A 21,850-nucleotide genomic window follows, 5' to 3' on the forward strand; every position below is an offset into this window, starting at 1 on the left:
CCGCTATACCACCTTGCCTCTCTTTATGAGTTTTTTTTTTTTTTTTTTTAAATTCGGCAGCTTTTACTAGATGTATTGGTGTAGTATTAAACAATACGTTGTGGGCAATTGGTACCATTAAAAAGTAGCATGAGTAGAGAAAAAAGTGTAGGATGATTTTCCATGAATATTAGAAAAACAGAATCTTCACCACAACGATAAACAAGCAAAATATCCAACAAATATATACCGACTTCTCTTGGCCTCATGATAAAATCAGGGGGAAAAAAACTTCATGTGAGATGATCCAAATATTAACACCAAATACTACAAAATATATTGCTCAGACATAATGATACAATTTCTCTACTTTTAAACAATACAAACATTTCCATGGTAATCTACATATGCACAAAAGATCAGAAAGCCCTCCATTTAAAAGAGAACATGTCAAAAGGTAGTAAGTTACCAACGTTTGGCATTTTTTTGTCTCATATTTATACCTAAATACTTGAACCTAAATGTCATTATATGGAGACCTAGAACAAAATATTAAGTGCCCCATTTATCATACCTGCTAATTGTCTTTCTAGAATGGTGAAAATGAACCAAAGATTAGTATCTGCTCATAAGCCTGGAAACTCTGACATTTTTCTTTTTTGATACACTTAGCTACTGATTTTAAGGACTAGAACCCTGGAAGGCCAGTTCCCTTATGGAAGACCTAATCACTGAATCTCATTTGCTATTTTACAAATGCACATGTGATCACAAGGTGGACCCAGGGAAGTACTTTACTAACGCACCTCCAAATGGAAAAGACAAGACAAATATATCAAGATGGCTGTGATTCTCAGCAAAGGGTAAAGCCCACTCCCAGTTTCCAGGGAGAATATCAGACCTTGGTCTTGTTTCACCTGTGTAACTGGAGGCACGAGGCAGAAAGAAGAGGGTGTTAATTCTGGTATGTCTCCCTACGCCCACCCTCACTTCACAGTGAAAAGTGGTGACTGCAAATCCAACTGGAAGAAACACCTCAAAATGTCATCATCAAAGAAACAAAACCAGCAGGATCATTTTCACACAAAGATAGTATTAAATTTCAGATGCACTACCCCCTTTCTTCCTCTTGATAGGATGGATGCAGGAGCTTTGGGAGACATGAATACCCACACCAGATGAAGGAAATAACAGAGGAGCACTCCCCTTTTGGAAAGCTTCCCTCAGATAATATCCTATGCCACTGCCTCTTAAAACTGAAGAATTCTAAGTTACTCCCATAAATGATGAATAAAATTTCTTGGCCCGTCATACAGGGGGGAGTGGAGGGGTATCCCAGACATAGCCAGGTGTGCAAAATAAAGGAAACTTGGATACGATTGTTTCTGCCAATGCCAAAAAACATCTCCCAGGTCTTGGAGACAACCAGCTAATTCTACCTCATCCTAACCATGAGCTCTCTAGAATCTCTGTCCCTGACACAAAGAAGGTAAATAAACAAGAAAGTCAATTATAGATTTCACAAATATCTTGTACACCGGTCTGTAATTTTTAATTAGAATCAACTATCAAAAACACTGCACCTTTGAAGTCTTTGAGCATAACAATGTTTAACAGTGGCTTTATTAGGTGAATGCTTGAAAGTATTCAACATTAAATTCAATTTACTTCACATGTTTGCAAACACATCATTAGCAATTCTTAACTATTTCAAACCAACTAATTCGAAGTACAGAAGGTTTGTTTGCAAATAACTCTTCTGAGGTGACACGAAGACTGAAAGAAGCCTATAACTTGAGTCCTGGTCTCTAGCCAACAACTACTACATCATCACTGGTGAACTCATATGAGGGAACTTCTAGGTTGAGAGGTGCAGGCCCCTTCCTGATCCTGCCAGATGCATCATAGTGTGACCCATGGCAAGGGCAGTAATAACCACCAAAATCTCCTGCATTTGCAATGGGTACACAACCAAGATGAGTGCAAACACCTATCAAGATAACCCATTCAGGTTTCTTTACTCGTTCTAAATCATGCTGTGGGTCCCTCAACTGGGACACTTCAACTGCAGATTCCTGGTCAATTTCCTTCTTGGTTCTATGGCACACAAACAGGGGTTTGCCTCTCCATTTGAAAGCCATGTTCTTGCCCTCTGGAATATCGGATAACTTGATTTCGATTTTCGACATGGCCAACACATCAGCAGAAGCACTCATGCTGGAAACAAACTGAGAGATGACATTCTTGGCAGCATACGCAACACGCACAGTAGTTGTTGCAGTTATCAAATAGGAGAAACCTCTTCTAGCCTCACTGCTCTCTTTTGAAGACTTTGTACTATCTAACACTTCAGCACGACGATAGTCAGAGAAGTCAGGCACTTTGATGTCCGTATGGGAATAACGAACAGAAGCAGGGACTCAAGGTCCAAAGAACTGGCTTGGGCAACTTCTCTAAAACCCACTGGTGCCTGCACTGAGGCCCACGGAAGCGACCAAAGGCCGGGCCGCGGCCTGGCCACTCAGCGACCCCCGGCACAGAAAGGACCACTTCACATCCAGTATTGGCGACTCCGAAGTGGCGGGCACCGCGGCCTGCACCAGGGGCCGCAGCGCGCCCGCCACGCCGCGGGACGTGGCCGACAGGACAGGCGCCTATGAGTTTTTAATTTATAAACTTTCATGGATATGAACAAAGCTTTGCACTAAAGCAAAGTACACTGACTCTACTAGCCACAAACAAATGGTCTTTTGTCAGTCAAACGCAGTTATTTTCTCTCTGCAACTGCATTATTTGTTAGATTTCTGGCAGTGATTTCAACTCTGGCTGCACACTGGAATCCCCTAGAAGTTTCATTTAATTGGTCTGAGGTGGGAACTGGTCATTTATTTCACTGCTCCCCAAATGAATCCACTGTGCAGCCATGGCTTAAAGCCATGGGTCTATGGCAAGACTGTAAACTCAAAAGTCTGGTGAAATAATACACAGAGCAATTGAGACCTGGGGCAAACTGAAGAGTCAAAAATTTAATTAAAAAACAAAACACTGCATAGATTAAAGTTCACATTTATAAACACAGTTTGGCCCATGGTGCATCTTCTGTGCATGGAGCACTCTCTTACTATAAACATATTTATGATAAAAAAGTTAATTGAAATGTAAAACTTTGAACACATCCTGTACAAGAGATGGAAAAAATCAAGAAGTTAGAAATAATGGCATCAGTATCTGTTATTCCCCTGTGAAACAACTTTACCGAAATGTGTACCACCACACAGATCTCTTGTTTAGTGTAAGCAAAGGACTTATGGAGAAACTTCTGGGACTTAAATTTTTATATAAATGGGAATAGGAATTTCTATATAAGTAGAGCAATTTCTGTATAAATGAGAATAGGGGATACTCAGATGTCCCTCTAAAGGCATGGGGTTCTAAAATAACCCTTGCAATGAGCATCAATATACCTACACTTAAAGCACAATAAATTAGTACAGTTTAGATCAGTGGTTCTCAGATGTTTGGATTTTACAACAAGTACAAATTTCACCTCCAAAATTTAGGCAATTGATATTGGGGTTGCAAAATTTTGTGTGTGAAATTAGAGGATATAATATATATACACATACACAAAATTATCACCTTCTTATACCAACACACACAGAGACAAATTATACCACACACTATATCCTTATTAGTTCTCATTTTCTGAGAACAAAAATTTTTTTAATCTATATTTGCCACTATTTACAGTTTTTTTAATAAAAAAATGGAATGATACTAATAATGATAATTTGGACCATTTTCAAAAGGTTAAATTAATCTAATATACTCACTTTAAAAGATATGACAATAAATTCATTACAAAAAATTTGTATCCAAAGTTAAAATTTTAAAGTTATGAATACAAAAAGATTAGACTCAAACTATAAGGAAATATGTATATCAGCTTCTTTCTTTTGTGTGTGTGTGCCTTAAATCTACAAGGCAAGGTGCTAGGTACTAGGGATACAAAGATAAAAGGCAGAGTCCTACTCAAGTAACTAAATTCAGTGAGAAAGACAAGTGAACTGATAAGTGATAACTATGATAAAAGCAAGGCAATTGTGCCATGGGAGCATACGGTAGAATGGGCAGTACTTACGTAAAACTGGACACTACTGGTATCTTCCAAGGATCTGTCCTCAGTTATACATTACCATCACTCCATAGGGTCATTCATCTGCCCTCAAAGCTACAACTTCAAGAGAGAGCTTCCAATCCTTCACTTCCAAGGGATACATTCCAAACTAAATCATTACCACTATCCCTATGACAAGCCAACCTGCCTGTCTACTCCTTTCTCCCTGCTCCCACCTCAACACAGACATTTCCAAACTGGATGGAAATGGCTATTTATATTTTTCCAGGCAAGAAATCTTGGCATCATCAATGACTCTTTTCCCCTTTACCTTCATTAAAACTGCTCACTTTGACTTCGACTTATGTTTGACTATTTGACTTACCTTTCTCTATTTTCATGATCACTACTGTTATTTATGCTATTATTCACCTTTAAAAAATAGATTAGCGTAAGAGTCTCCTAGCTGATCTGCTTTCTTCTAGATTCCTTCCTACTCCAATCTAGAGTACTTTAGCTAGGTGTTCCTCAACCCTTTTGTCCACTGTATAATCTATGGAGCTTTTAAATAATACAGATGCCTGTGTTCCACAAAGTTCCAGAGATGATACTGATGTGGAATCAAGGCTAATATCCACTGCATTTGTTGTTATATTTTTTCCCACAAAACAATCAAAGGATCTATACCAATACTTTTTAGTTTTACCGTACCTTTTTAAATACAAAAAATTCCTAAAAAGATACAAAGATGACTAGAAATCAAATAGTTAATATACTATGTGTACCTCACTGAGCTGTTTATCAATGTTCCCTTTATCTTTTAGTGTTACTAATTATTAAACTCTTTTCATTTTTGTTCCCCCTGCTAGAATGGCAGTTCAAACTCTCCTAGGGCCAAGTTAACAAGCATTTCTGTGGACACTTTTCACCTTATTTTGTTGATTGAGCAAAGATTCTACCAAAAAACCCAGCATTTTCAGATTCTATATCAGAATCAGAAAAGACCATGTAAAGAAAAAAGAGTAAAACTTCACTTGATAAAAAAGTAAAAAAGGGCTTCCCTGGTGGCGCAGTGGTTGAGAGTCCGCCTGCCGATGCAGGGGACGCGGGTTCGTGCCCCAGCTGCGGAGCGGCTGAGTCCGTGAGCCATGGCCGCTGGGCCTGCGCGTCCAAAGCCTGTGCTCCGCAGTGGGAGAGGCCACAACAGTGAGAGGCTCGCGTACCGCAAGGGAAAAAAAAGTAAAACAAGGAGAACCTGTGAAAAGTGCCTTGGGGTCATCGAGTTGGTCAGTATTTTGAAACAGTTTTGAAAGCCACCAAAGGAAAAAAAAATTAGAAAATTTCAGTTAAAAACACATAGTCTGGGCTTCCCTGGTGGCACAGTGGTTGAGAGTCCGCCTGCGGATGCAGGGGACACGGCTTCGTGCCCCGGTCCGGGAAGATCCCACATGCCGCGGCGCGGCTGGGCCCGTGAGCCATGGCCGCTGAGCCTGCGCGTCCGGAGCCTGTGCTCCGCAACGGGAGAGGCCACAACAGTGAGAGGCCCGCGTACCGCAAAAAAAAAAAAAAAAACCCACATAGTCTGTTATCCTAATTTTAAAAACAATTTCAAAACTTTGTTTCAGGAAAAACTCTGACGATACATTTATTCTTTCATTTTTAGACCTTTTGGTTTTAGTTTAAAATTATTTCTAATTCAAATGTTTTTTTCCTTCCCCCCTACAATTCTCATTTTAGATGTATGCTAAAGAAAACTCAATCACAAATGTATTTTTCAGCTTATCCTAAACTGCTATTCTAGCTCACCCTTTGTCTCAAACAAGGAAGAATAATTTCAATAATCAATAAGAAGTAAACATCTAAACTAGGCTATTTAGTAGTTGACTCTTAAAATGCTGCTCACAGCTGTTAACCTTTGTAACAATGTTTTCCAGACTTAGTCTACAGAACCAACCTACTCTGTGTTCTCCTTTTCTGTTTCAGTATCAGTAATCTGTCTTACGTACTCTAACCACTTTTATAATATTATCATTGCTACTAATAAGATTGATTTTTTTTAATGTAGAAAAGTATAATAAAGATCTCCCATTAAACCATGACTTTGAGAATATCACTGTTAACAGGGTAACGTGCATTTTTATTTTTGTCTGATTGATAACCTACACGGGTATATGTGACAAACTTGTTTAACCTGTTTTGGCATACAGAATAAGTAAATTCAGAGACTTAATTAAGTTGATGAAAATTGCTAAAGTAAAGACATTCACAAGATAAGTTAAAAAATCAAAACTAAGGAATGGGGATCATACTTTTATTCCTAACAGCTGTAGCCTTTACATTTTCTTGTAGTTTTTACACGGATACTTTCAATTTAAAAAGAGATGCCAAACATAATAACAATCATTACAGGAATAAGATTATGTGACTAGGATTATGGAAAAAATCATACAAAGTCAACTGAAAATACACACGGCTCTACTTCAGTTCTCAATTGGATATGTACTTATCAGGCAGATTTGATTAAACAATGACTCCCTGTTCCAAACTCCCTGTTTGGAAAGAAAAACTAGCTGTTTCTTATTTAAAAGCTGTCTCCAATCCTATGATATATTTTTAAATATTTTTGGCTTATATCAAGGCCATTATTTTGAAAATTCTGTATAGCAAAGAAAGAAAACACCTACATCTGCAAGCATATTTCCATTTATATAAACTCAGTCTAAAAGACTGTCCCTTATCTATAAATGGCTGACACCAGAAACACCCCTTCTCATCACCATTGCTAAACATTTCCCTACCATTTCCTTTTGGTAACTACTTCAGATATCAGCACTGCCTGGAACACTGACGTTTATCTCCAGTTCTCACTTTACTCTTATACAAATAGAGAAAGGATCTCTAAGTGGTGACACAGGACAGGCAGTAAAATGGAGCAGAGAGGGGAAAAGTGGTAAAAGAGTACATTAAACTTACCTGCTAGTCTTTACAATCCTATCCACTACCCCCTACCCCAAGCCTGCTCACTGCCACAACAAGCATCAGTTTGGACAAATGGACTGGGAAGGATGGAGAAAAACCTTTTTCTACCACATCAGAAAAATCTTATTTTCAATCTTATTCCTGCTTCATGTTCAATTCCACTACCAGAGATAAGGAAAGGGAAAACTATATTATCCAACCCTACACTCATTATCCAGGTCTCACTCCTGTCTTTACTATCCAGTGAATGTTTTGCCTCCTTCTTTATTCTACCCCAACTTATTTCCTTCTTTGCCAAAACTCCTTAAGAAACCCACATCTCACATAGCCCTAACTCAGCGAACCATACCTATCCCATGGATTGCCCCATCCCCGTCAGTTTACATCCTCTTACCCAACACAAATTCTAGGGCTACGTCCTGCTTCCCATTTTCCCTACCACTCCAACATTTGGAGACACCATTAGGCTTTGAATTGGAAAGAAAAACACATTATTCCCATAAAATACGTTCTGTGCTAATGATAAACTATCCAAACTTCAAGCAAGTTATTTTACTATTTTTAGGATTCAGCTCACTCATGTGTAAAAAGGAAGTAGTTTAGATTACCAGTCCAAAATCTGGCTGACCAATTTCCAAGCACCACTGATAGGGATTCTGAAACTGTACATCTGAGGTGGAATGGAGTAATTTTCTAAAAGGCACCCATATAAGTCTATTGTTTATCCATGTTTGGGAATCACTGATAAATGCTAAAGTTCCTTCTAGTTTAACATTCCAAGATTCTAAGCTGGAATTTTCACTGCATTTTCTGATAGGAATATTGTTATAAAAGGAGTAAAGTTTCCATAGTTATTGGTGTTACAGTGCAGGCATGTTACTGATCAAACAGGCCTTTGTAACCTGACCTAGAACCTAAGCACCATTTATATTATTATTTTATAACCAGAGATGACTTTGCAAATGATATGATAATGATACTAAGACCTCAAAGGAAAGCACTAAAAATTACTTCTTTGGTATTATTATGTGCATAATCAGACTTTTTCACAGATGGCCTTTTCATGGATTTTTGTCAAATCACAACTAAGATTTGACCTACAGGTCAGAAATAAAGGTAGAAAGGGCAGACTCTTTAGGATCTTTTACTTTGCTAATTCACTGATGGGGCTTTGTATATCATTAGAGTAAAGCCTAGAGAAGTCTAGATCACTGGTGGAATTCAGGGCATTAAAACGCCTAAAGAACAGTCTCATTCATGTTTACAAACTGCCAGGACTTTACCTGCCCTAAAGCACACTAGATCATTCACTTATGTACTACATGTATCTGTTCTAGCTCTCGTAACTTCCAAATACTAATTCTCATTATAAACAAGTGTTCCCTTGGTTAATATTCAGGCTTAAAGACATGTTTCAACATGTGAGAACTAAGAAAATATAAACAGCTCTTGAACGCATGATGACACATTAGTAGTATATTAAGTGGAATATATTCATTTATGAATAAGTTAATAATGAATAATAATTATAAAAAGGTAAAAATGGAAACTGAATTATATGCTACCCATTTTTCTTTAAAAAGATGTACTTGCTTAAGTTTATGCAAAATAGCATGATAAATTAAAGTGTGTCCGTTTTATTTGCTCATTTCTCCAAACACCACAAGAACCTACACTGAATGCCATTATGTAAGTGCACTCTCTGAATATCAAGAATGATGCAACGATTGCTATGGTAACTACTCATTTTATTGAATAAATTGTGGGTTGGGGTTTAAAGCATTCTTTTAAAAAACAAATTTTAACATCTCAGTATGCCCGATAAGTCTCTTTCTATTGCTACCTATTAAACAATAACTATAGGCTAGCTTTGAGGAGGACTATTTAAGCAGCTATTAAAAAACTGAGGCTTGAGTTGCCAAGGGGAAAAAACTCTTAAAGTTTGAAAAATGAAACACATCACCTACACTCAAGAGAACAAAAGACACTTAGTTTTTATCTTCCACAGTAATTGAAAAGTGTTTGTAACTCGAAAGTAACATGATCTTACCTATCTGTTCCTTCACTGTCATAATTTTGCTTCTAATCCTAACTTAACTAAGTATAAGACTGCTGACTTTTGTTTGCAATTAAGCTAAAGACAGAAGAAAGTTATCCCTCGTTTTGATCTTTAGAAGAAATGTCTCCTGAGCGCATGAAAAAACTGAGAATTTTCACTGTTAGTTTCTTATAAAATAGCTCTGTAAAAAAGCCTATATTTTAAAATACCAAGGATAACTGTAGATCCCAACTATAAACCTTCCTCAGGCCCAAGCAAAAGCTACTATGGCTTCTTCCTTTGCTCAAGACCTTCCATAAGAGGGGTTCCCAGCGACGGCCGGCTTCACCAGGGTCTGTATCCTTAGGCGGCTTGGTAGTTACGGATTAGTCAAATCTAAACAGTATTTTGAGAACCTGCCCCAGATCTCTTCCTCTCCCGCCTAAATAAACCCTAAGATGCAGCATTTGAAGAATGGGGGGGGGGGAGCAAGGATGGAACCCCTCCCCCTTTTAACAAGGTGAAGTCTAGTCAGCTCTAAGGCCTGCTGACTTCGCAGCCCTGGAAGCCAATGCGAGGAAGCTCCGGCCCAGGCTAAAGCCGCAGGAATTAGGTACTAGGAAGGGGGTCTGACGGGGCAGCAAATCAAACAGGCTCATCAGGCGCGAGGCAGCGAAGGGTAACTCGGGCTTCTTTCAGTTCGTCTTTCTCGAATGGATTCTACCTGCCTTCGTGTTTTAGCTTCATGTCTCTCGCAGCGAGCGACCTCCGCCTCCTGTGAGAGGATTTACGTGCTTGTGTGTGTGGTGACAACAATCTCAGCACCCCGGCTGGGGACAGGGGATGGGGGAGGTGGGCACTCGGCTCCTCCACAGGCCTGGAACTCTCCTGAAGGGCCCTCGAAGAAAAGGGGGCGGGAGGAGCACGCCTGACGCCGACCGAGTACTCGACCGAGAAGGGGGCGTCCGGACCTGAGAGAGCGGCCCTAGCAGGGGCTGACGTGCAGCTCCTTCAGGTTGTAATGGTGGCCCCTTGGGGGGAGGGGAGCGGTTGACAAGGGGCTGGGGGCGACGAGGCCTCCCCTTCCCCCCGCTCAGCTCGCTGTTTACCTTCCCGGTACTTCTTGCGGAGCCGCCGGTGGACGCTCTTTACCACCCCGGAGAGCTTCTCCTGCTCCAGCTTCCGCTCCTGCTCCCTGGGCGGCGGAATGCTCGGGGGCCTGGCCCCGTGCCCGCGAGCAGCGCTTCGGCCGCCGGCCCCCGGCTCCATATCGCTGCCGCCGCCGCCGCCCCTCGGGCCCCCGCAGCCGCCCGCCTGACGGAGGAGGTGGGGAAGGAGGAGGCAGCAGCGGAGGCAGCAGCGGGAGGAGACAGAGAACCTGGAGCGACGGCCTAGGAGGTGGCCACTTACCCAAACGCACAAGCTGATTGGTGGACTCTGGAGGGCTGGGCGGAAACGGAAAAGGCCAACGGCCAATGGACGGAGAGCGCCAGGGACGCACCCGCTTGTTTGGGAAGGCGAGCAGCTGAAGGAGGCGGAGTTAGCAGGCTGGAGTTGCCGAGGCGGTGGGAGCGCCAGGCCCGACTGCTCCTCTCCTCTCCCCGCCGCTCCGGGGATCCTGTGCGCAGGCGCTGTGGTGAGGCCACGGAGACGCGCCGTGAGCCACGCGCTTGCGCGTCTGAGCTTGCTTAGGTTGGGCATCTTTCTACCGCTTAGCGTTCTTTCGTCTTCTAGCTATTCCCCCTTTTGCGAGTTATATTCTGGTGTGTTGCAGCCAGGGTCCTCTACCTGAGCCCCCGCTGCACCTTGTCGGTTGTAGGTTCCCTTTAGCTGTGTAGCCCTGAGAAGCGCTTTAGAGGTGACTTGGCAGCACTAGAATTTTAGACTTTAAGGAACCCAGGCATGGATGCTTTGGTGGGCGCAAGAGAGGTATGGCTGCCAAGTACTGGCTTAATTCACGGGCCAACAATGGTTAATGCCTGTAGTGCAAGTGCTGGGCGAAAAGCACAGAACTTGGGGAGAGGAGAGGGGCAATAAAAGCAATATAAGATGGAAGAGGGGAAAGGAAAGATGGGGAATCCACAACAGATGACTTCAAGAAGTTTCGTGGTGGCCCGGGTATCAGAGAAAGCCTGCGTTGGTCTAATTTGCGTCAGAGCTCTGAGCGCTTTTTAAGTTGGGTTGGGTGACCTCCTGCCTTTTATTTGGTAGGTTAGTTCTACCTCCCTCCCCTTACATCTTCTCATGGGAAGCTCATGGAGAATATGGTTACTGACTTCTGCCCCAGAAAGGTGGAACGCTGCGAGAGAGAGAGAGAGAGAGACAGAGAGAGAGAGAGAGAGACTGCTGGAGTGTGAGATTGTCAACCAGCTGACAGCCCTTAATGAATTGTGTTAGGTTGTAGCCCCCGCACTCCACCCACCGCACTGCAGTTGTCGGTTAAATGATGTTGTTTGGAAATTGTTGCAGTAACTATCTGATCAGTAATTTTATAAATATGAATGAAGCCTGCGTTATGTAACCGTTTTGTATGGCACCTTCTGAATAAAGAAGACCCTGAAGAACGTAGCATACACTCTCAAGAACATAGGAGAAGCAAGAGGGAAGAAGTGAAAGCAGATACTGGTGAAATTTAAGATGGAAGATTATGTCCCTACCAGCACAGAGAAGAAGCAGATGAAACACAGATAAACTTCGTAAGAACTAATTGTAATTATGAGGAGAAATTACATGGACATGCCTAATAAAATGAGGATATGCTTCATGAGAATATGGGGGTCTTATTTGGGGGGATTTCATTTGGGAAAAAAGGGAGCTTGAAAAGACATACTTCGTTTGGCTCTTACGTATTTTAATATTTATCGGAGGCAGAAAGAGGTGCAAATATTTGGAAGTTATAATCATAGTAAAGAGAGCATTAAATTTCATTTATACTGAATTGTAGTTAAAAAATTTTTTTCCCTCCATGCGACTACTAGCACATGAATTTTAAAGTCCTTTTAAAAAGTAAAAATTACACTGAAGGACACCTGGAAAATACAGAAAGTAGTAAAGAAAGTAAAAGTGCTAAGAGAGTAGATCTTAAATGTTTCCATCACAAGAAGAAGTGGTAACTGTGATGGGATGGAGGTGGTAGCTAATACTACGGTGGTAATCATTTTGCAGTTTATAAAAGTTTCAAGTCAATTGGATGCCTTAAACTTACACAATATTATGTGTCAATTACATCTCAATAAAGCTGGTGGAAAAAAAGTAAAAGTCACCTGGAAACCCAGCATTGAAAGATAACAGTGCTTTTTTTTTTTCCTTTGCTTGTACATACTTATTTCAAATGAGATATTTCTTATGGCTGTGTGATATTCTATTATATGAATAGCCTATCGTTTTAGTAACCAATTCCCAGCTATTGTATATTTAGGTTTTTTCCAGTTTTTCTGTATTCCAAGTAATGCTTTGATGAACACCCTTGTACACAAATGCTTGTCCATTTCTTTAATTATACATTTCACTAGACTAAGTTTCTAAAAGTTGAATTTCTGAATCAAAGGATCAAACATGTTAAGGTTTTTCACGTATATTGTCAAATTGTCTTTTCTGAAAAGTGGTAGCAGTTTATGTCACCTCCAGCAGTAACTGTGAGTGTTTATTTGATTGCACCCTTACCAACTATAGGTAGTACCATTTACAAAGTCATTAATGAGATTTTTTTTAAAGGTCTCTATTTTTAAGAAACATGTGGGAATTTTCTGCTGTTTCTTAACTGGCTATTCTGGTTGGCATAATTTTTAACACTAAATACTAATATAAGAGCAAGTAAAAGGAACTTATTTAAGACTATCTAGTTGTCATTTTTCAAGCAAATTGAAGAGCTCCACACTTTTAATTTGTTTTTTGATTTCATATTTTCTCGAGAAGCAACTCAAGATTAGAAACTAAACAGCTGGATTTTATTCTAAATTTGAATGAATTCACATAGGGCAGAAGGCCAACATGTCCTGAGATACATCAATACTGAATTTTCTTTGGAGGGCTGTGGCAACCAGCCATAGACCACAGTATAAAAAGGAGTTTATAATCTTCCTCCAGTGTGATTAGCAATATTGGGAAAAGCTTTCTGGCTGGTAAGGTAGCAGAAGAATGGTAGCAATATTTTCCATTTAAGTAAAATAATTGTCCCAATTGCTGGTAAGAAGAATTCACTGCAGAAAGTAGGTTTGGTGCCATATTCAACGAGCATATCCTATGCTCAGGAAAATATCAGCATCTTCCCCCTACCCTCTCTATGTGTGACAGAATTTCATTTACTGTAAATATCTTTAAAAATTTTTTCTCATTATTATTATAAATGGCTCTTGGGAAAAGGGATGTTGGAATAAAACAGTATTCACTGAACGGGACAAAACAGTCTGGAAGGAAGAAACATTCCTAACGACTGCACTAAACCCCTGATAACTAAATTTCTCACCCTCATTCTTTACCTTACCTGATGGACTTTTGCACCCTTTCCCATGCACATTTGGTATGTCATAGTAAGCTTCCTATGTCAAAGGACCACTCAGTATAGGAAAATATCGTTGGCAAGAAAAATACCGTGTCTTCTTTGTTTGCAACTATGTTCTTTGTAAGGAAAACAAGTTCCCACAGGCAACGAGAAGAGACAACATGTAAAAATAAAATGCATTCTATTTTCAGTATTAGTTCAAAACATATTAACTGGTGATGAAAAGTAAACTTGTAGGATCCATATCAAAATCTGGGTGGTGGCACTGAGTTAGCAAATAGAAAGATTCTGGGTGCACTTTGCAAAAGTGTTGTACTTTTCATTGCTACATTTATTGAGTTTTCCTGTAGGAGGGAGAAGCCTACACAATGGAAATTGGGGTTCTTTGATTATCTAAAGCATTAATCATTGGTATTTTTTACTCCTCTTTGACCCTCTTTATCATCAAAATCTTAAAAGCAATTAGGTTTTAATGTGTAATAGAAGTATTTATATTAAATTTCTGTTTATAAAATACACAGTGGTGTGCAACAGTGCAAAAAGACTTGATGAACCTCTTTATTATTGAAGATAGAGATATTGCAAGCTGGCTTAATCTTTGGCTCATGGCTATTTAGAAATAGAATTTTTAGAAATTCAGTTAAAATGAGGACTGGAAAAGTAAAATCTATATTATTTTTTTAAATATTTATATATTATTTGTATAACTCTTACCCCTTAATATAAAAATATCCATGAGGTTTAAGTACTTTGTTTCTAGTAATTCAAATTTTTAAAGTGTAGAGGTATCATTAATTGGGCACATTTAGAGAAACTGTTGAGAAGCTTTTGTTTTTCAAATTTTATTTCAAATCACAGAAACTTTTTTTGGAATATGTATTTAATGTTTTGATAGAAACAAACATAGCAGAGAACTAGCAAGAAAAGAAATATTTTCAATGATATATCTTCATTCAGTATGGCAGATTACAACTTTAAAATTCCTTCTATTTATTGAAAATAAAATTATTTTCTTTAAAAATTTGTTTATAGTAACTAGTACAATGTGTCACCTGCAATTCTTAACATATCTGCCAACATAAAAATCTTTAAAATAACAGAGGTTAGCTGTCTTTCCAGAGTTAAAATGCAGAATGGTGTTAAGACTAGTATTAACTACAGCAAGTGGTAACAATTAACTACTGCCTCACTCCAAATGCAACTGTAAAATTTACAATATTTTTGTGATTTACTAATTATGAAATACATTTAATTACCACAACAAGGCTAATGTAGGAGAAGATCTACATAGGAAATGGGAAGTATTCTTCTAGGTGATAGATGATGTCCTTATAATGCAGAGTAGGACTGAGAGATTTTCTGCATCTTGATTCCAGCTTTATGCTAACCGCCAGAGCAAGGTACTTGATTTCTCTGAGCCTTATTTTTTCTCCTTTAAATGTAAAATGAAGAGATTGGATTAGACTAGCATTTTTCAATTTTTTATATTCACCACGACTCACAGTAAAAAACATTTTACATTGGGGCTTGGGATGTACCCAAGCCCCAAAGTAAAAAAAAAAAAAAAAATATATATATATATATGTATATATATATATACACACACACTATATATATACAAATATAAATATATATTATACATATGTATGAATACATATATATTGTACATATACATATATATACACATGTAGACACACATATACAATTAGGACAAAAGTTTCACCAGACAGTACTTACCTTCCCTAAGTGCAATCCATAGTGGTATTTTCAATTCTATTTTAATTTTTAAAACTATGGAGCACACTACATTGATTTTTATGATGTTCTAATGAGTCATGGCTAAAATTTGGAAAATATAGGCAATTTAAAAGATCCCTGTCAACCCCCAAACCACTGTCATTCAGTGACTCACAATGATTTTAAGAATGCTTTGTGACATGTACCTTGCCTTGTTGAGGCTATTCACTCCTTTTTAAATTTCATTTTTATGTTTGGGGAATTTCCCCCATTATGAATGTAGGCTCAAATAAGTGACTGGACTCTGCTAATCATATTCTCTGGAGTGACCTGTCTGTTCAGAAAAGGGCAGAACAATGAAGCAGAAGCTACAGGGAACCTTTTGGTTCGTTGAGGGAGACTGTGCTGGTGTGGGTCTTTTAGGATCATAGTGACCGAGGTCCTGTCTTCTAGTGTCCAACATTTGCCCTTTAAGCCAAAAAACAAAGGTAGTGAGGTCTGACCTAGCACATTAGTCACTGGGTCTGACTTAGGTGTTGATCTGGGCTGGGTAGTCTGCAAGTCTTCCTCACTGGTCCTTCTGGAGATTAGGGGGACACCTAACATCCTTTAATAAATGCCTTTTCTATTCGAACAGCTAGAGTGAATTCTATTTTTTGCACAGAAGTGTCTAATGAAGAAACATCTCAGAAGAGAATTAGGTGACCTGAAAGCAGTTTTCACTAGCTCTCACTGTGACTTTTGGTGATCTGTTATCTGCTGGGTTCCTCAATTTCCTCAGCTGTCAATGATGGCGACTTGTCATTCTTACTTCACAAAGTTGTATGAATAAAAGAAAATCGTGAACTGAAAGTGCTTTGAAAAGTTAAAAAATTACAAAAGCAAATGAATGTGATAGGTATTATTTGTTTTTAAGGGACCTGAAAAAGTGAAATTGCCTGGATGCAGGAAGCTAAATCTAGACATTCTTTTATTGAATGTTCATCTGTCTCCCTTTAGATTTTAATAGTTTGTCACCAAATCACTATTTTCTTTTTCTTTTTCTAAAGGTAGAGCATGCTCCAAAGATCTCGTATTAGTTCTGAAATTACAAGGTGTTATATGTCAAAGAATGAAGCAATTACAATACATTTCCTAACGTTGACCGTATCTCCCCCAAATTTTGAAAGTATAATTAGAATGTTTTATGAAAAGCCAAATCAAAATTCCCCGCCATAACATTTTAATAAACATGATATTTCTAATTTACCTAGAGTTTCTTAAAATTCTTTATTCTAAAACTGAACTTCAACAATTCTTCTTTTATCCCTTAAAAATGTATTCAGCCATTGGTCAGAAGACTCAATGTTGTTAGAATGTCGATTCTCCCTAAATTGTTGTAAAGATTCAGGGTAATCCCAATCAAAATCCAAGCAAGCCTTTTTGTAGAACTTGACAAGCTGATTCTAAAGTTCATGTGGAAAAAAAAAAAAACTCAGAAGATTCAAAACAATTTTGAAAATGAAGAACAAAGTTGGAGATCTCAAGATTTAGTATATGGCCACAATAATCAAGACAGTGTGGCAGTGGCATAAAGAGAAACAAATACTTCAATGAAACAGGAGAGAACATTCAGAAATAGACCCATACATGTATAGACAACTGGTTTTTCCACAAAGTTGCAAAGCTTATTGGTGGAGAAAGGATAGTGTTTTTGACAAAGGTTGCTGGAAAAATTGGACATCCATATGCAAAACAATGTTCGTCAGTCCCTGCTTCATGCCATATATAAAAATTAACTCCAAATAGAACACAGACCTAAATATAAAATCTAACACTGTAAGACATTTAGATGAAAATCTTTATGACCTTGGGTTGGGCAAATAGTTGGCAAAAAGTGTGTGAAAAAGTGCTCAATATCGTTAGTCATTAGGGGCAAGCAAGTTAAAATCACAATGAGCTACCACTACACATCAGTGCTAATGACTAAAATTTAAAAGTTTGGCCATACCAAGTATTGGTTTGAACATAGAGAAGGGAGAATTCTCATACAATGCAGGTGCAAACGTTAAATGGTGCTACTACTTTGGAAAATGGTTTGACACTCTTAAAAAACTAAAAATACACCTACCATATGATCCAGCCATACCACTCCTAAGTATTTACCCAAGAGAAATGAAAGTACATATCTATATAAAGACATACATGAATGTTCACAGCAGCTTTATGTGTAACAGCCCCAAATGAAACAACCAAAATGTCCCTCAGCAGATGAATGGATAAACAAACTGTGGTTTAGCCATACAACAGAATACTTGTCAGCAATAAAAAGAAATAAACTATTGATTCACACAACAAAAAATAATCTCAAAATAATTAAGCTGAGTAAAAGAAGCTAGACAGAAAGCAAACCATACTTTATTATTTCACTTACATAGAACTCTGGAAAATGCAAACTAATCTATAGTGACAGAAAGTGGATCAGTAGTCATGATAGGAGGGATTACAAAGGAGCATGACAAAACTTTTGAGGACAATGGATATGTTTATTATCCTGAATTTGGTGGTAGTCTTATGAGTCTGTACAGATGTAAAAATTTGTCACACTGTACATTTTAAATGCATGTTCTTTGTTGTATATTAATTGTACCTCAATAAATCTGTTAAAAATAATATATTCAACACCTATTATATGCCAGACATTCTGCTAGGTATTGTAGCTTCAGTGGCAAAAAAAAAAAAGAGAGATTGTCTATATTTTCATGAAGTTAGCAGTTACTAGTAAGAGGATGCAAACCAATGGAATTCTTATTTATGTACTATTTATAAAATAAAGTAAGTGGAAATTTGATACAAACTACTTACTTATTTTGCTACCTAGATAAATTTAGTGTAAACATAGCAAGGACTCAGCATATCTGTTAAATGAGAAGATATATAAAAGTGAAAGAGAGATATCAAATACTTCTTGACTATATCTCTTAACAGTGTCCATAACTTGAAAATAGAAAGCGATAGACAAAGTTTTAAATTCTTTTTTTTTTTACATCTTTATTGGAGTATAATTGCTTTACAATGGTGTGTTAGTTTCTGCTTTATAACAGAGTGAATCAGTTATATATATACATATGTCCCATATCTCTTCCCTCTTGCATCTCCCTCCCTCCCACCCTCCCTATCTCACCTGTCTAGGTGGTCACAAAGCACTGAGCTGATCTCCCTTTGCTATGCAGCTGCTTGCCACTAACTATCTACTTTACGTTTGGTACTGTATATATGTCCATGCCACTCTCTCGCTCTGTCACAGCTTACCCTTCCTTCTCCCCATATCCTCAAGCCTATTCTCTAGTAGGTCTGTGTCTTTATTCCTGTCTTACCCCTAGGTTCCTCATGACATTATTTTTTCTTAGATTCCATATATATGTGTTAGCATATGATATTTGTTTTTCTCTTTCTGACTTACTTCACTCTGTATGACAGACTCTAGGTCCATCCACCTCATTACAAATAGCTAAATTTCTTTCTTTTTATGGCTGAGTAATATTCCATTGTATATATGTGCCACATCTTTATCCATTCATCCAATGATGGAAATTTAGGTTGTTTCCATCTCTCGGCTATTGTAAATAGAGCTGCAATGAACATTTTGGTACATGACTCTTTTTGAATTATGGTTTTCTCAGGGTATATGCCCAGTAGTGGGATTGCTGGGTCATAAGGTAGGTCTATTTGTAGTTTTTTAAGGAACCTCCATACTGTTCTCCATAGTGGCTGTATCAAGTGATATTCCCACCAGCAGTGCAAGAGTGTTCTCTTTTCTCCACACCCTCTCCATCATTTATTACTTCTAGATATTTTGATGATGGCCATTCTGACCGGTGTGAGATGATATCTCATTGTATTTTTGATTTGCATTTCTCTAATGATTAATCATCTTGAGCATCCTTTCATGTGTTTGTTGGCAATCTGTATATCTTCTTTGGAGAAATGTCTATTTAGGTCTTCTGCCCATTTCTGGATTGGGTTGTTTGTTTTTTTGTTATTGAGCTGCATGAGCTGCTTGTAAATTTTGGAGATTAATCCTTTGTCGGTTGCTTCATTTGCAAATATTTTCTCCCATTCTGAGGGTTGTCTTTTGGTCTTGTTTATGGTTTCCTTTGCTGTGCAAAAGCTTTGAAGTTTCATTAGGTCACATTTGTTTATTTTTGTTTTTATTTCCATTTCTCTAGGAGGTGGGTCAAAAAGGATCTTGCTGTGAATTATGTCATACAGTGTTCTGCCTATGTTTTCCTCTAAGAGTTTGATAGTTTCTGGACTTACACTTAGGTCTTTAATCCATTTTGAGCTTATTTTTGTGTATGGTGTTAGGGAGTGACCTAATCTCATAATTTTACATGTACCTGTCCAGCTTTCCCAGCACCACTTATTGAAGAGGCTGTCCTTTCTCCATTATACATTACTGCCTCCTTTATCAAAGATTAGGTGACCATAGGTGTGTGGGTTTATCTCTGGGCTTTCTATCCTGTTCCACTGATCTATCTTTCTGTTTTAGTGCCAGTACCATACTGTCTTGATTCCTGTAGCTTTATAGTAGAGTCTGAAGTCAGGGAGCCTGACTCCTCCAGCTCAGTTTTTCGCTCTCAAGATTGTTTTGGCTATTCAGGGTCTTCTGTATTTCCATAAAAATTGTGAAATTTTTTCTCTAGTTCTGTGAAAAATGCCAGTGGTAGTTTGATAGGGATTGCATTGAATCTATAGATTGCTTTGGGTAGTAGAGTCATTTTCACAATGTTGATTCTTCCAATCCAAGAACATGGTATATCTCTCCATCTGTTTCTATCATCTTTAATTTCTTTCATCAGTGTCTTATAATTTTCTGCATAGAGGTCTTTTGTTCCTTAGGTAGGTTTATTCCTAGATATTTTAATCTTTTTGTTGCAATGGTAAATGGGAGTGTTTTCTTGATTTCACTTTCAGATTTTTCATCATTAGTGTATAGGAATGCTAGAGATTTCTGTGCATTAATTTTTTATCCTGCTACTTTACCAAATTCAATGATTAGCTCTAGTAGTTTTCTGGTAGCATCTTTAGGATTCTCTGTGTATAGTATCATGTCCTCTGCAAACAGTGACAGATTTACTTCTTCTTTTTCGATTTGGATTCCTTTTATTTCCTTTTCTTCTCTGATTGCTGTGGCTAAAACTTCCAAAACTATGTGAAATAAGAGTGGTAAGAGTGGGCAACCTTGTCTTTTTCCTGATTTAGTGGAAATGTTTTCAGTTTTTCACCATTGAGGACTATGTTGACTGTGGGTTTGTCATATATGGCCTTTATTATGTTGAGGAAAGTTCCCTCTATGCCTACTTTCTGCAGGGTTTTTATCATAAATGGGTGTTGAATTTTGTCAAAAGCTTTTTCTGCATCTATTGAGATGATCATATGGTTTTTCTCCTTCAATTGGTTAATATGGTGTATCACGTTGATTGATTTTTGTATATTGATGTATCCTTGCATTCCTGTGATAAACCCCACTTTATCATGGTATATGATCCTTTTAATGTCCTGTTGGATTCTGTTTGCTAGTATTTTGTTGAGGATTTTTGCATCTATGTTCATCAGTGATATTGGCCTGTAGTTTTCTTTCTTTGTGACATCTTTGTCTGGTTTTGGTATCAAGGGGATGGTGGCCTCGTAGAAGGAGTTTGGGAGTGTTCCTCCCTCTGCTATATTTTGGAAGAGTTTGAGAAGGATAGGTGTTAGCTCTTCTCTAAATGTTTGATAGAATTCACCTGTGAAGCCACCTGTCCTGGGCTTTTTTTTGTTGGAAGATTTTTAATCACAGTTTCAATTTCAGTGCTTGTGATTGGTCTGTTCATATTTTCTATTTCTTCCTTATTCAGTCTTGGCAGGCTATGCATTTCCAAGAATTTGTCCATTTCTTCCAGGTTGTCCATTTTATTGGCATAGAGTTGCTTGTAGTAATCTCTCATGATCTTTTGTATTTCTGCAGTGTAAGTTATTACTTCTCCTTTTTCATTTCTAATTCTATTGATTTGAGTCTGCTCCCTTTTTTTCTTGATGGGTCTGGCTAATGGTTTATCAATTTTGTTTATCTTCTCAAAGAACCAGCTTTTAGTTTTATTGATCTTTGTTATCGTTTCCTTCATTTCTTTTTCATTTATTTCTGATCTGATTTTTATGATTTCTTTCCTTCTGCTAGCTTTGGGGTTTTTTGCTTTTCTTTCTCTAATTGCTTTAGGTGCAAGGTTAGGTTGTTTATTTGAGATGTTTCCTGTTTCTTAAGGTAGGATTGTATTGCTATAAACTTCCTTCCTAGAACTGCTTTTGCTGCATCCCATAGGTTTTTGGTCGTCGTGTCTCCACTGTCATTTGTTTCTAGGTATTTTTTGATTTCCTCTTTGATTTCTTCAGTGATCACTTCGTTATTAAGTAGTGTATTGTTTAGCCTCCATGTGTTTGTATTTTTTACAGATATTTTCCTGTAATTGATACCTAGTCT

The 21,850-nt window shown here is 38.1% G+C and overlaps 1 protein-coding gene and 1 pseudogene across 1 annotated transcript in view; both read right to left on the reverse strand.

Moving 5' to 3' along the window:
• SAMTOR (S-adenosylmethionine sensor upstream of mTORC1) overlaps positions 1-10,460 on the reverse strand; it is an 89,615-nt gene extending 79,155 nt beyond the window's left edge. Inside the window, exon 1 of the mRNA XM_060020755.1 lies at positions 10,223-10,460. Within this exon, the coding sequence (XP_059876738.1) occupies positions 10,223-10,382 (160 nt within the window). The 5' untranslated portion in view covers positions 10,383-10,460. The remainder of the gene's footprint in view (positions 1-10,222) is intronic.
• On the reverse strand, positions 37-9,772 carry LOC132431356 (cytochrome b-c1 complex subunit Rieske, mitochondrial pseudogene; annotated as a pseudogene).
• Positions 10,461-21,850: the final 11,390 nt, after the last annotated feature.

Source organism: Delphinus delphis, chromosome 9 (assembly GCF_949987515.2).
Source record: "Delphinus delphis chromosome 9, mDelDel1.2, whole genome shotgun sequence".
NCBI classification, from domain to species: domain Eukaryota; kingdom Metazoa; phylum Chordata; class Mammalia; order Artiodactyla; family Delphinidae; genus Delphinus; species Delphinus delphis.